The 13,743-nt window shown below is 41.7% G+C and overlaps 1 protein-coding gene across 4 annotated transcripts in view; it reads right to left on the bottom strand.

The window, feature by feature from the left end:
* Positions 1-13,743, bottom strand: part of dock8 (dedicator of cytokinesis 8) — a 53,835-nt gene that overhangs the window by 4,155 nt on the left and 35,937 nt on the right. For all 4 annotated transcript variants that reach the window (XM_013914415.1, XM_005721983.2, XM_013914421.1 and 1 more), the window contains 17 exons: positions 12,764-12,915; positions 11,353-11,535; positions 11,055-11,181; positions 10,599-10,686; positions 10,338-10,434; positions 9,167-9,301; positions 8,742-8,894; positions 6,478-6,636; positions 6,266-6,366; positions 4,971-5,163; positions 4,247-4,390; positions 3,810-3,941; positions 3,388-3,522; positions 2,871-2,960; positions 1,864-2,100; positions 1,618-1,761; positions 445-551 (listed from right to left, as the gene is read on the bottom strand). In XM_013914415.1, the coding sequence (XP_013769869.1) occupies positions 445-551; positions 1,618-1,761; positions 1,864-2,100; positions 2,871-2,960; positions 3,388-3,522; positions 3,810-3,941; positions 4,247-4,390; positions 4,971-5,163; positions 6,266-6,366; positions 6,478-6,636; positions 8,742-8,894; positions 9,167-9,301; positions 10,338-10,434; positions 10,599-10,686; positions 11,055-11,181; positions 11,353-11,535; positions 12,764-12,915 (2,377 nt within the window). The remainder of the gene's footprint in view (positions 1-444; positions 552-1,617; positions 1,762-1,863; positions 2,101-2,870; positions 2,961-3,387; positions 3,523-3,809; positions 3,942-4,246; positions 4,391-4,970; positions 5,164-6,265; positions 6,367-6,477; positions 6,637-8,741; positions 8,895-9,166; positions 9,302-10,337; positions 10,435-10,598; positions 10,687-11,054; positions 11,182-11,352; positions 11,536-12,763; positions 12,916-13,743) is intronic.

Genomic DNA, 13,743 nt, shown 5'->3' on the forward strand with positions numbered 1-13,743 from the left:
TGATAATGAATCTAGAGTTAGCTAGAAGAATAACAGCTTAGTGGAAATAGTCTCAATATGTAAATAATATATAATTATTCACATTACTCCTACTTCTTTGCTTCATTTACACTGTGATCTGGTTGGAAATGTAGTTGTGATTATCACTTCAGTCTCTTCATCTTGACTGACAGGCTGTTTAAACAGCAGGATATCAGTCTCCATCACTCTCACTTCTTTGTGGCGCACTTTTATCTTCCTACGCAGGCAACAATAGAGGCATATAGATCCTGGAGAAGACTTTCACTCTTTCCAAGTCACATCTCACAAATACATTCCATTTCCTACTAAGAAAATCTCTTTGACATGTTGTTGTATACTTCAATCTCTTGAGTCAGTGCCCATTGTTCACCACCATTTATTCACCCTTTGTCACTAGGTGGTGATTCTTTGATAGGGTCTTACCTCATTATAAATTCTTTGAAACACAGGCGCAGTTTGTTGTGGTGACGGAAGAGCTTTGGGTCCGCTGGGATCTCATTCAAGAAGACCTGGGCCACCTCCAACGGGCCCTACAAACAAGGGGCGGAGATACAAGGCAATCAGCAAAAACAAAGAAGCAGAGAGATGAAGAAAGAGAAAGCAAAGAGGGGCTGGAGGAAGGAAAGAGAGGAAGCGTTTTGACAGCAAGTGAACAAAGGAGGAATAAGAAAGCCCCTCATTCATACTGGGGGAAATGACCAACTACCTGAATGGCTAAACGCAGCTAAGAGCTACGATTCTGAACTGAAAACACGAGGAAGCCATCAGGAAAGGAGCTGCTGTGATTACCTCCTGTATAGCTAATGTCACTGCTAACCCTGCATACATTCTCCATTTGGCTCCCATTTGCCCAGTATGAGATCTTGTTATCCTAACTTATATTCATCATAAAACCGCAGCGCGCTCGCACAGTATCTGCAGTTAAACAGCTCTGATTAGAATCATAAATGCACTGGGCCCGGGCCTCAGCCCTGGGTCTGAGCTGCCAACCCGCACACAGAAACCCGGCCTCTTGTACTGATTACAGTCAAGAGTTATATGTTTACTGAGCTGCAGAGCATTAGCGTTATGTATACAACCATCAGGTTGGAGCAAGGGACCTGTCAGATTAGACACTGGAAGATAAAGAGTAAGGCGAGCAGAGACGCTAGAGCTTGCTTCGTCATTACACCGACATTCACCATGCTGGCAGGACCTGGAAGCTATCAGATCAAAGAGACCTCCGGTGCAGCACGCCATGCAGCGGATACATGAAAGGAAGAGGGGCCCTGAATTGACGTTTTAACTAAATCAGGAGAAAAGCAAAGGAAGGATTAGGGTTGCGGATGGGGTGAGGGCTTTGATGTGTGATCACTGCCATGTCTCCCACCTGCACTCCTTGACTACAATGGAAACTGTAAATGTGGTAGCATAAATAGGAGGTAAATCACTCTGTTATTTTCCCCATCACATTATGCATGATAGAAAGTGTCATTTAAGAAGAACAGCTGTCATTTGGTTAAGCGCAATCATTTCTGCTATAACGGGAGAAGACACACAGTAGTGCAAAATGGCATCGCTGCCTTTATTTACCGAACGGCCCCAAATGCTCATTACCTGGTTAACAGTGGCTCCCACAGAGCCCTGTAGCAGCATCTGTAACATCTTAGCATCGGGTTGTTCTCTGTGTGTGGCAACCGCGAGCTCTCTGGTCTTCTTCTGCATGTCCTCTATGGCCACCTCGATAGGCGTCAAGTCAAACTGGAAATACAAGACGAGGAAATATAGCCAACGGGTATTGCTGCAGCTGTGACGTGACTCATAGCTGCTAGGTGTTCCACACCAGGTGTATTCAGCACTTACCTCCTCTTTCTGAATGACATTGATGCGGGTCTTGACATAGGGGAAAGCATGCATGGTGGTGAGGATGGTCTTTCTCTTGTACTGTTCATTGAGTTCACCCCGAGGTCGCCCACTCTTGGTGAAGGGTGTGGTGTACATGAAGCGCCGCAGGTTAAAGTTCTTCTCAAAGTTTGTCAGTCGGTCTTTCATCTCATAGTCGTCAAAGAAGGGTTCCACATAAGTGATCTGGATATACGCCTAGAGAGGAATGGTAGTGTTTTCTTAAGTTATTATTCATGAAAATAGCATCTTATCGTGATTAAGAAACGTGTGCCTTTAGCTGCGTTTTATTGTCTGTTTTTATATCTAATAAAGCAAACTCTGGTATGTGTCCAAAGAATCCATAATTTCTCGCTGATAGTCTACGTGCAGTGCATTCTGGTTGCATTGTGCTGCTGTTTTCAAACACAGGGAATTGAGTTCCCACTTGTCATTTGCATAAATTTGGGCCAGTTTATGCAAATCAGATCTGTCCAGCTTGAGTCGATGCCTCTGAAAACTCCAGATGAATCTTTAATCTACACATTGTTGATCTCTAATGAAGACAATTCAACAACTGACTGGCTTTTCTAGGACCTCGAACGTTTTCAGTGTTTGTAATCCCTTGAACTATTTTAATAACATAAGAGAAAGGTTGCAAATGAGCAGTCATGCTAGTTTCCGGGCTGCTTGGCTGCAGGAGAGGAACCTGTCATTCATGTATCACGACGCTTTCTGTCTCGCCTAGCAATTTTAGAAAGTGGAGCAAACCCTCGAGTGCAGAAACGCTGCTATAGACATACCACTGCAGTTTTAGAGTTTTGGAGAAACAATATTGTAGAAATACACAGTGCAGTGTCCTTACAGGTGTCACAACTACAAGCCTGGCAAAAAATGCCCTCAGGGGAGATTTTTGCTACTAAAATTAGTATTTGATCATTTAGAGATTAACATTTACCAGTTGATTGTTTGGCATAACAGTTACTCACCTTATTGGGGTTGAGCTGTTTTCTGTCCACTGGCGTAGAGTCCTTAATCATCACCAGTGTGTCATCTCCAAAGCACTGACTGTAGAAGTTCTAGGAGTGCAGGAAATTGTGTCGTTAATATACAGTACAGTTCATAATATATGGTCTTTAAAAAGTGCAGAATCATTTTTACTCAAATACAAATTGCGATTGGAGGCTACTCCTTAAAGAATAAAAAGCATTAAAAGAACACTCGAAAGCATGAAATACACTAAACGTGAACAGATTCACTAATTTGACTCAAGTGCAGCTGACAATGCATCCACTACTTTCTTTTTTTTTCCTCTTTTCACCTTTTAGCATGCAAATGATAGCTTTCAGGCGCTCTAAATGTCATCAAAACTGAAGTACAATTTGTGAATCTTTCACGCTGTCGTTCTGCTCACTTAAAGCCTCAAGCGTCAGATCTCACCAGTCCAGCCAGGCACCATATCCTTTATTTCATACCTACACATGCACACATTTTCCTCTTACATACCTCCAGCCTGTGTGATATCTCGGGCAGATGTGTGATCCCAGGCTCTTTGTAGATGAATTCCCGTTCATCCAGATCACCAAACTTGGCCCCATAAAAGCCCACTCGGAAATAAGTTCCAAACATCCTCTTATGTCCCTGGAGGGAAGAAAACACACTCAAATAAATACTAATCAGATATTTCTGTTGTGTCAATTATCCTTTGTGGATTTTTTAAATTATAAAGAAGACTTTGAAGGTTTTATTCAAAGCCAAAAATAAATTTGCAGCAGTTTTTTGTTTTCAAGGATGTTTAAAACACATATTTAAATACTGAATAAGAACATGTACCAAAATGATTTTTAAAATGTTTTATCTACAGCATCTTACGATCTTTCTTATTTTCACTTTAACTAAATAAATGACAGCACCTCCTCTGTCATTACCTTCTGAATGATGTTATCAAAGGCTCTCTGAAGTTTGTCATGTGTTGACGCCAGTTTTCTGAAATCTCTATGTGCCTCTAGGATTGGTATGATGATCTTGTAGACCTCATTTACTGCCTCATAGAGACCACCCTGATGGGAAAGACAGCCATAGCTGCTGTTTAGCACAGAGTATAGTATATTTTAAGAAAATATAAACATTTATTGTTAAAGTGCAAAGATTTTCTCTGTTTCAGTTATACAGCATCCTTAAAGGCTGGCTTTTTTTTTTAGCATTAACAAAGTAGATATTTACCGCTTAAAAAAACAAAACACATTAATAATACTAATTTTATAAAGTAATTACTCCAACCTTGATAAAAAAAAATCATTACAGGTTTTTTATGTTAGCACTAAACATAAATATCACAAATACTAGTGCAGTTTTATGGTCTCACATTGCTGAAGAGCTCAGCAGCCTGCTCCAGCAATCCCACCAGGCCGCTCTCCGTGAAGTAGCGACCTGAGCACACCCCATCCTCATCCGGGGACAGGATGTCGTCCGACACCGCAGACTCCTCCAGCACATTGGGGGAGATATTCTGAGGAGAAGATCCGTCAGCTAATCACTCATTTAGCCCCGCTAATCACATGATCAATAACACGGCTTAAAATAAGATGTCCTGCGGTGAGAAATGGAACTCGTTTAATGACCATCCAATCAGTGGCTTGCTGCAGGTTAGACTGTCCTGAGCACAGAGGTCTTGTGTATAACACAGCTCATCGATAACATAATCAACTTTCTGACTGTTATAACTGTTTGTTTTCAGATGAGGGAAACAGGCTGTTCCCATCTTCCCACGGGAGCACATTTGCTTTTTTATTCTCCTCTTCATCTTCAAAGACACGGCGTTAAGCAGATATACCAGGGGATCATATTTACATGTTGACGTTATGAGTGTACAGCTCCCCCCTCTGGACACACACAACCAAATATGGAAGCAATCCACGGGGAGATGTGAGATTTTCTTGCTGTGCACTTGAAGGTTTGCCTTCATTCAACAGAACAACCAACAGCCATAATAAACAAATGAAGACTGCTTATTTTATGTCCCTGTGTTTCAGGCCTAAAAACGTATTATCTCCTTGTTATTTCTGTATGTATATGTTTGTGTGGTCTACCTGAAAGGTGACACTGCCAACAGGCAGGTACTTGTGATCCTCCAGCATGCTGAGGTACTCAGCCACCAGGGCGGCAGCGTGCACCAGACACATTGCAGACTCCGTGTAACACTTCCTGTTGCTGTGCTTCTCTGCCATGTTCTGCAGCCAGGTCAGGCGGAGGTCAGGAGACGTCTGGTAGCCTTTTGCTATCCTGGAAAGATATGGGAGTGGGAGAAGGGATCATTTCCCCCCCTAATTCATCTGGTAAAAGCCTATCTGAGATCAAAATCTCCGTATCAGAAAACCGTCACATGCTGGACAAACAAGTGCAAAAGTGGTAGTTAATGATATGGGCTCACTGCAGATAAGGTTCTGCATAAACTGTGTATTTTAATGACTGCATTTATGTCAAAATATTTTGAAATCAAATAGAGAAAAAGAAAAGTTGGAAATGAATGTACTGTATGAAAATAATGACTTTTGTGTAATACACTACATAAAAGGAGATCAAATAATAGTCTTAAGCAATATCAGTTTAACTGTGGCACAGATATAAATAAATGCCAATGTGTGAAAGACAAATATCTCAAAATAAAATGTGAGCATGAGAGTGAGCACAGCAACATTAGTGGGTTATTGTGTTTTATGGGGAACATGAACGCTGAACACAATTTCCTGTTTTTGAGAAGAACGGAAAATTATCGACTAAACAGAATAAGACTAAATCTAAAACACTGTTTATTTATTTATGTTTGCAAATCACCCTACAAAATTTACAAATTAATTCAAGCATCTGGTGACCACATGTTTTGCTCATCAATGACCTATGTGTGCTAGAAAGCTTGGAGGTATATGTGTAAAACTAGCAGGTCAGTCTGTAAAGCTATGAGAGACTCGCCATGTGACCGAGACCAAAAACTAAATAGAAAGGTGCATGATAAATGACCATAGGTGACAGCGAAGCACGCTGAAGTGCCAAAATAACCAAAAGCACATACATGACCTCTGTCTCAGTGTTTCCCCTTCGTGTTCTCTCACACGCATGCACGCTCGGACACACATACTGTTTGCATTTGCATATACACAAAGCCAGATCAGAAGACTAAACTGCTACCACATGGTTACCATAGCAAGGGCAGCAAATAGAGGCAAAACATCCAGGCCACAGAGAAATAGGAAACAGTGGTGAAACACAGAGAAAAGCCACAGAGTGATGAGAAAACGATGATAGAGTAGGATGCAAAGAGGAAGACACTGAAGACAGACAGAAACCAAGTGAATGCCTTTTACACCAGATGCTTTTGGTTTCTTACCTGTACATGAGGTCCATGAGCATTTCAGGATCTTCCTGAAACTCCCTCATCTTCACTGTGTCGGATAAAATACTGTTCAGGTTTCTTAGAAGCTCATCCACCTGTAAAAAGAAAAAAAACCCCAGACATACATCAAAAAGCAGGCTTAAGGTTATGAATCAAAATCAGTAATGCAACTGCTGAACTGTGTGACTGTGCGTATAACTTTATACCTGGGAGGGAAGCTGAGTATTCTGCATCTCAGTGTCCTCCTCTGCATAGGCCAGGATGGTGCGCAGAGAGCGTCTTAAGTACTCCTCCTGGAAGTCTGAAGACTTGCCCACCAGCGAGGCCAGAGACATGGTGACCTGCATCTTGACTCTCGAGAAATTCTGACAGAAGAGACCGCAGTGAATATGTGTTTAACGCTTTGCACTGTTTGTAAGTGTATACTGGATTTCCACAGACCAGAATATTAAACCTTTTTTCTCCATAGTTATTCTATAGCATGCAGGGGAAGTACTGGTGACAAAACAGAACAGAACATAACAGGAACTGCAAGATTACATTTTGCCTTCAAGTTGCATGGAAAAAATAAACCGCTAACATTTTTTACAACAGTTAAGAAGGAAACGCCATTTCTGGCTGCTCCCTTACTCACAAGAGGTCACCGCAGGAGGTAGGTGGATTTTTTTATTTTTTTTGTAAACACCGGATGCCCTTCCTGAAGCAACCCCTAAGGGATATGCGTCTCCTCCTGGGACTAAACGGGGATTTTTTGCTTGTGTAAACCACTACACTGTAATACCTAATAATATGCAGTTTGTCTTTGGAAACATTTTCTTGTTATCACCATTTAATAGCACAATGAGTGAGCTACAGCACATATTTTGCTATGCGCTTGGAAAGAATTAATAGTCCCCATTAGCAAGCATGAGCAAATACTGATTGCACAAAAGTCTCCCTGTTCCCCCCCGCTCCCCTCCCCTCCCTATCCTATCCTCGTCTCTCCATCCTTCACACTACCTGTCCAAGAAAACAGGTGTGACAAACACCCTTCCATCTTCTGCAGAGAGGGCCGTGTGTATGTGTGAGAGAGAATGTGGTCGTGTATGTGTGAAGTCCCATCTATCTCCAGCATGACCAGCTAAGCGGGAAATGATCTCCCATTAGCAGAGACATAATCACCCATGGATCATCTCTACGGCCCCATTCTGTTCAACTGAGCATGGAGCCAGAGCCTAACCACCCATCACTGCCCTCTAACTCAGTGTGTGCATGTGTGTGCGTATGAGAGAAAAGTACAGAGAAGTAGCCTAAATGATAGCTTAAGTCAACAAATAACCCTCTTTGTCCTTCTTTGTAATTGTATTTCTCATCTGCCCCCTTTTCCTCTTGTTCTCATTTTACCCTCTCCATAAATGGGCCGGTTTTAGCAACATTTATCTGTTTTGTGAGGGGGAAAAGGCTGCAGTTGTCTTTTTTTTTCTTTGTCTTTTTAAAGCAGTCTAAAATTAACTAAAATAACAAGGGAGGGAAAAAGTGTCACGACAGACTGAGAACATGACGAGGGGAGATCACGGGATAAAAACATAAACAATGAAAGAGGTAGGGAGTAAGTTCTGCATCAATGAGTCATTCGGCTGCTACGCTAATTCAGATCACAGCTCCCTCTGTATACAGCACATAAACAAACATACGCTAGGACATGCAAAGGAGAAATACTCTATTTAAACTGGAGATGCTGTGCGTGTGTGCATGGGCGTGCATGTGCTGTGCGGGCTGGAGTCTGACTTTCATTAAAGTGTACAGACTGTAAACACAGGAAATATCGACTGCAACAGCAGTTATCGAACCAGCGTAGAGAATGAAAGAAGATACTCTAGCCTCTGCCTCCCTTCCTTCATATCTGTCTTTTCTCAATCATGTCCTTTTCATTCCCTCCTATCATTGCTTCACCTCCGTTACCAACACTTCCCCGACTCTGTCATGACTTTCCTCCTTTCCTGTCTTTCGGCACAAATACTTACACATTCACACGCGCATATGCAGTGAATCACGCACAGTTAATACACACACAGAGTTGCTGTCATTAGTTATAGAGGGGTTGGAACATGGGGAGGCAGACAGTGACATATCTCTCTGCTTTCCACTTAGAGACACATCCTTCAGCAGAAACTTTCTTGCTGCACGCTTAAAATAGACACGGAAAAGACATTAAAGCTGAGCAGAAGGGGAAGAGAGCAGAAGATAGGATAAGATCTGTGTGACTCCCTGCTTCTGTGTGTCTTCATGAGAACATGTATAAAAAGCAATTCTGAACTTGTGTGAGCACTTCAGCTCAAAGTGATACAAAAGCATTTTTTTCTGAAAGCTTAAAAAGGGTAGTGCGTGGCTAGTTCTTGATTTGTGGACGTTCCTATGCATCCTTACTGCTCACTAGAACACATAAATAGGATATTGTGTGATTACATGTTGCTGTGATGTGTGTGCTTACACTGGCATTACTGTAGCTGTATCTCATGATGAGATAGAGGGTGGCACAGGCCTGGCTTCTGTTCTCATCCACAGGGCTGCTGCAGTACTGAAGCACCTTCTGGCACAGGTCTGCACACTGCTCCGCCTCCTCTTCAAACAACAGATCTCCAAACTACACACACACACACACACACACACACACGATGATATACACAGCCACACACACACACACACAGATATATACATAAATAATTCTGGCTTGTATCAGCAGTTGGCCACCCACACAAACAAATAAGAACATTTAATTTAGACACAGATAGTGTTCATCTAAACAGACCAACCCACACACACCACCTCCTGAATTTTCAAAAAGTGAAACTAAACACATATGCGCACACACACACACACACATACACACACACACACACGTCATCATGAAACTACCTTGACGACAAGTGCTCTGAGCGTGCTGAAGGTGTGAGAGAGGAAAGTGGTACTCTGGCTGCAGGTGAGAGAGTGGAGTAACACCTTCAGCACCCCGCCAACTACGCTGTCCTTACAATCAGCCAATGGCACCGCCTGAATGTGAGACAGAGAGAAAAATAGATGATACGCTAGGGAAACACTGGGGGAGAAAAAAATAAATAAATAAATCACATGAATACAAAAGTCCCAGTTTAACTTCTTAGCTAGAGAGTACACAACAAGCAGATGAGTAAAAAGTTTATGATAGCCCATTAAAGCTGCATAGAGTGGATACCCTCGTGTACCCTTGTCCACTAACTAACCTTCTACTAGAGGAGAATGGTGAGACTGCTTTGTCATATGAAGGCAAAAGTAACTCAAATAACCACTTGTTACAACCAAGCTATGCAGAAGAGCATCTCCAAATGAACAACATTGAACTTTGAAGCAGATGGGCACCCAGTGCCACTCCTGCCAACTGAGAACAGGAAACTGAGGCGACAGCAACAAGAATTGGAAAAAATTGAAAAATGTTGACTGGTTTGATGAGTCTTGTTTTACTCTACAGCAATTTTTCGTAAGGGCCCAAGTTTGGCATGAAAGCACGGAAAGCAAGCATCCGCCCTGCTGCTGGTGGTGTAATGGTGTGGGGATATTTTCTTGGCACACTTTGTGCCCTTCAGTACCATCTGAGCATTGTTTACGTGCCACAGTCAACCTGAGTTGTTGCTGCTCATCATGTCCATCCCTTTATGACCATTTTCCGATGGCTGCTTCCAGCAGGATAATGTGCCGTGTCACAAATTTAAGATAATCTCTAGCTGGTTTCTCGAACAAGAGAGCAAGTTCACTGAAATGGCCTCTGCAGTCACCAGAACTCAAGCCAACAGAACACCTTTGGGATGTTGCAGAATGCAGCTGAGAAATCTGAGTAATGGCATCACGTCAAAATATCTGAGGAATGTATTCAACATGTCGTTGAATCTATACCACGAGGAGTTCAGGCAGTTCTAATACTAGCAAGGTGTAACTAGTGAAGTGGCTGGCGATAATATATGATGACAACGTAGCATAGTAAGTCTAAAATGATTGCAAATGTATTTATTAAATGCACATTAATGTTACTCAGGGTATTTAAGACAGTTCTGACCTGGACGATTGTCTCCAGCAGGTCGAGCACTATGAGGTTTGACTCAGTGGCCAAGTTCCCACTGATCAGAGCTTCCTGGTCCAACTCAGCTTTAGTCCTGATGGAAAATGAGGAAAGAGAGGCAAATATTAAAAATATAAAAGAAAGAAGGAAAAGAAAAAGGAGAGAAAGGGAAAGGCATAGAAGAAGACATCCAGGTGCATCAAGAGGTAATAATTAAAGGGAAAAAACTGAGAAGGAGACACAAAGATTACAACATACTTATCCTGTCTGTCATTGGTCTGTCGCCACTGAGTGAGATCCTTTCTCCAGCGGAGGACCTCTCTCTGACCCATGGTCCTATCTGTTCCTGTGTGGTATATAAAAACAGAGCATGAGAAGAAAAAAAAGTACACTTATTGTGCAGACTATAAACTAAAACTGCATCCATGTGGTAGAAGTATGAACAGCCTGTCATGTGAAAAGATTTACTGCAGTGTAAGAAGAAACTTATATGATTAGTGCCTGAAAGTGTGGATTACAAAATAAACAAAAGGCTTTTCATATATGCAGCAATCCTCGACCGCACAACTATAAAAATTATCATAAGATTTCCAAAATCTGAATGTTGACTATTTTAAGAGGAAGTTTGTGTGTAAATCTTTGAAACATTCTACATTTAAATGTCAGAAAACCAATTCCAGGCTTTATTCCTTAAAGTGCCAAGAAACACATCACCTCCAACTCGTTTCATCATTTCCCCACGGGCTCCCATTCCTCTCAGCAGGGCCTCCTCCAACTGATGTTTGGCCTGCTGAGATTTCTGTAAGGCCTGGGTGCTCACTTTGTCACTGCTCTGCTTTCCCTACAAAACACACAATAAGCATGTAGTAACCAGGAAGAAAATACACAAGGATACATTGGTAACATGCACTGAGGAGTGTGAGAAAAAACACGTGTAGGGAAGGTATGCAAATACACAAACATCCAAAGTAGTGCATTAAATTAAATTATTAGAAAATAAGCAAAGACAGACCCTATACTCAAAGCAGGAGATACAGATGGTGAGGAGCTCCAGCAGTTTGTTGAGCTGTGAGGGAGGCATATCCATAGTCCAGCGCTGAATCAGGTTCCCATCGGCATTCTTCATCACCCACAGGAAGCACACCAAAAGGTGGCGACTGGTGTCTGCAGCCAGGGTGGCTATGGATTTACCTTGCTGGGAAGAAGAGAGGACAGAGACAGATATGTGTTGGATCCAATGGAGTGCAGCTCTCACTGAATGGAAATGTGTGCATCTGCTGCAGATTACACATTTAGAAAGTGTGTCCTAGAAATAAATTAAACTGTCACACGCAAAACAAAATCTATGAAGCTGTTCTAAAACTACACTCTGCATGCAATAACGTCATAGATCCAATTCATATTAAATTCATGTGACACAACTGCCAGTGCTCAACCTATTGAGTTATACAGTGTACTCTAACAAGTGCATACAATAAACTAACAGTACATCACTGACAAGCTTCTCTAAACCACAAATATGGTTTCTCACTAGCTTCAATGAAATATGGTTCTCTCCTCCATCTTAACAGGTGTTAAATCTATTGCAGATTCATTTACCTTCACTCGTGAGATGATGAATCGCTAGTATAGACGGCTACCGCTGCTTCATTTTGCAGCAGCTTTGATAAATGTAGCCATTAACCTCCTAGTGCTCTAGGTGTCCCACCTAGAACCTTGTTTCCAGGTCTCTGTCTTTTGGGGGTTTTTTGGGGGGTTTTAAGAGCAGGACTGCCCGCAGCTTACCAGAACCTACATCAAATATTACAGTTTAATCTAAAGCATCTCTTGTTTATCATAGGAAAATATTGTTCTCTCTATGAGTAAGATTCACTGGAAACATTGTTAGAAGGTGGACTGCCCAAAAATGAGGACCAAGTGCTCTGGGGGAGGTGTTTAGTTTTGTGGTGGATACCAGAACAATGGCTCACTCTTGTCAAAATCATATTTTCCACAACAGCACTTCTTGCAGCAACATACAAGGAACTGATTCATCTTTTGGAAAGAAACAGAAGGAAGATAAAAAGAATGGCAGCGTTCGGTTTTGGCGCCTGTGTTGTTGCTGTAGCTGTACTTGATGGATGTGTTTGTCAGGGAGGATGGCCCTGTTCACTTATGATGGCAATGCCTGCCCATAAACCATCTCCCGGAGACGTGTGTGTATGCGTGTGTGTGATTTTTCAGGATGAATGAAGTATGTGTGTGGCTCTGACAGCTAATCAATCTGCTTCTGTGCAGCTCACCTGTTAGGAATGGGAATATTCACAGATACAGTCGCTCACATGCGCACACACAAGCACGTCTGAACTTTTAAAAACAACAGGCAGCAGGCTATAATCTGTTAGCGTCCTTTTATTAGGAAATTAAATACACATGGCCATTACCATAGATGCCATGGAAAGAAGAGCGTTCCGTCCCAGTGTGTTGAAGGGGTTCCCAGCAATTGCCATGGCAACAGACTGATTGATAGGTGGGACATTTTCAAGGTCATCATCAGGTCCGCCTGACTTGTTTTTCCCACTGCGCGAGTCAGAAACTACGGAGACAAACAAGGGGCAATTATATTAAACTGGTGAAGAGAAGGACTGCAGCACACAGGATTACCTTACACCATTAAAAGTAACACAATTGTATCTCAATTAGAGATAAAATACATAAAACAGAAAAGTTACTTGTTACATCTATACAGAGTTGAGAAGGTGTTGGTTGGTTACAAACGTAGATTTAGTAAATACGTTTCATACGAGTTATTGTCATAAATTAAAATCAATAAAAGCCTACATATTTATTTTCATGTAGCTTTCAGAAACACAGCAACAAGATAGTATGATGCAATTTTGGGAGTATTGGTGGGAAAGGTGACCTATCATATCCTCTTCATCACTACCATCAGGGCAGCGGTACAAAGATCTGTTAAACAAATCTAAGTGATGTTAAATGGTGTGAAATGGGTGTCACTTGTGTTTGTATTTGATTTTTGGTGACGTTACTGGCAATGTCTTTAATGGCCAACACTTGATGTCTTTTAAATGTGCTATATAAATAAAGGTGACTTGACTAGACTTAATGTCTCTAATTGTGATGTCTTTACTGTTGTAGTTATATTTGTCACCACAAGGCATGAATGGAATTTACAAAAAGGACAAATAAATATAAATATGAATGATTTTTTAATTATGAGCCAAAGGCCCTTCATTTGTTTCTGATAATTAACATTGAACAGAGTCTCAAATCAGCAGAAAGAGAGCTCAGTTTTCTTATCGTAATAAAGTATCATGGAGAACCTTTTCAATGAGCTTGTAGTCTGGAGCAAACCTGTGTGTGTGTGTGTGTGTGTGTGTGTGTGTGTGTGTGTGTGTGTGTG

The sequence above is a fragment of the Pundamilia nyererei genome, unplaced genomic scaffold (assembly GCF_000239375.1).
Source record: "Pundamilia nyererei isolate P.nyererei 1_Seehausen unplaced genomic scaffold, PunNye1.0 scaffold00006, whole genome shotgun sequence".
Classification (NCBI taxonomy): domain Eukaryota; kingdom Metazoa; phylum Chordata; class Actinopteri; order Cichliformes; family Cichlidae; genus Pundamilia; species Pundamilia nyererei.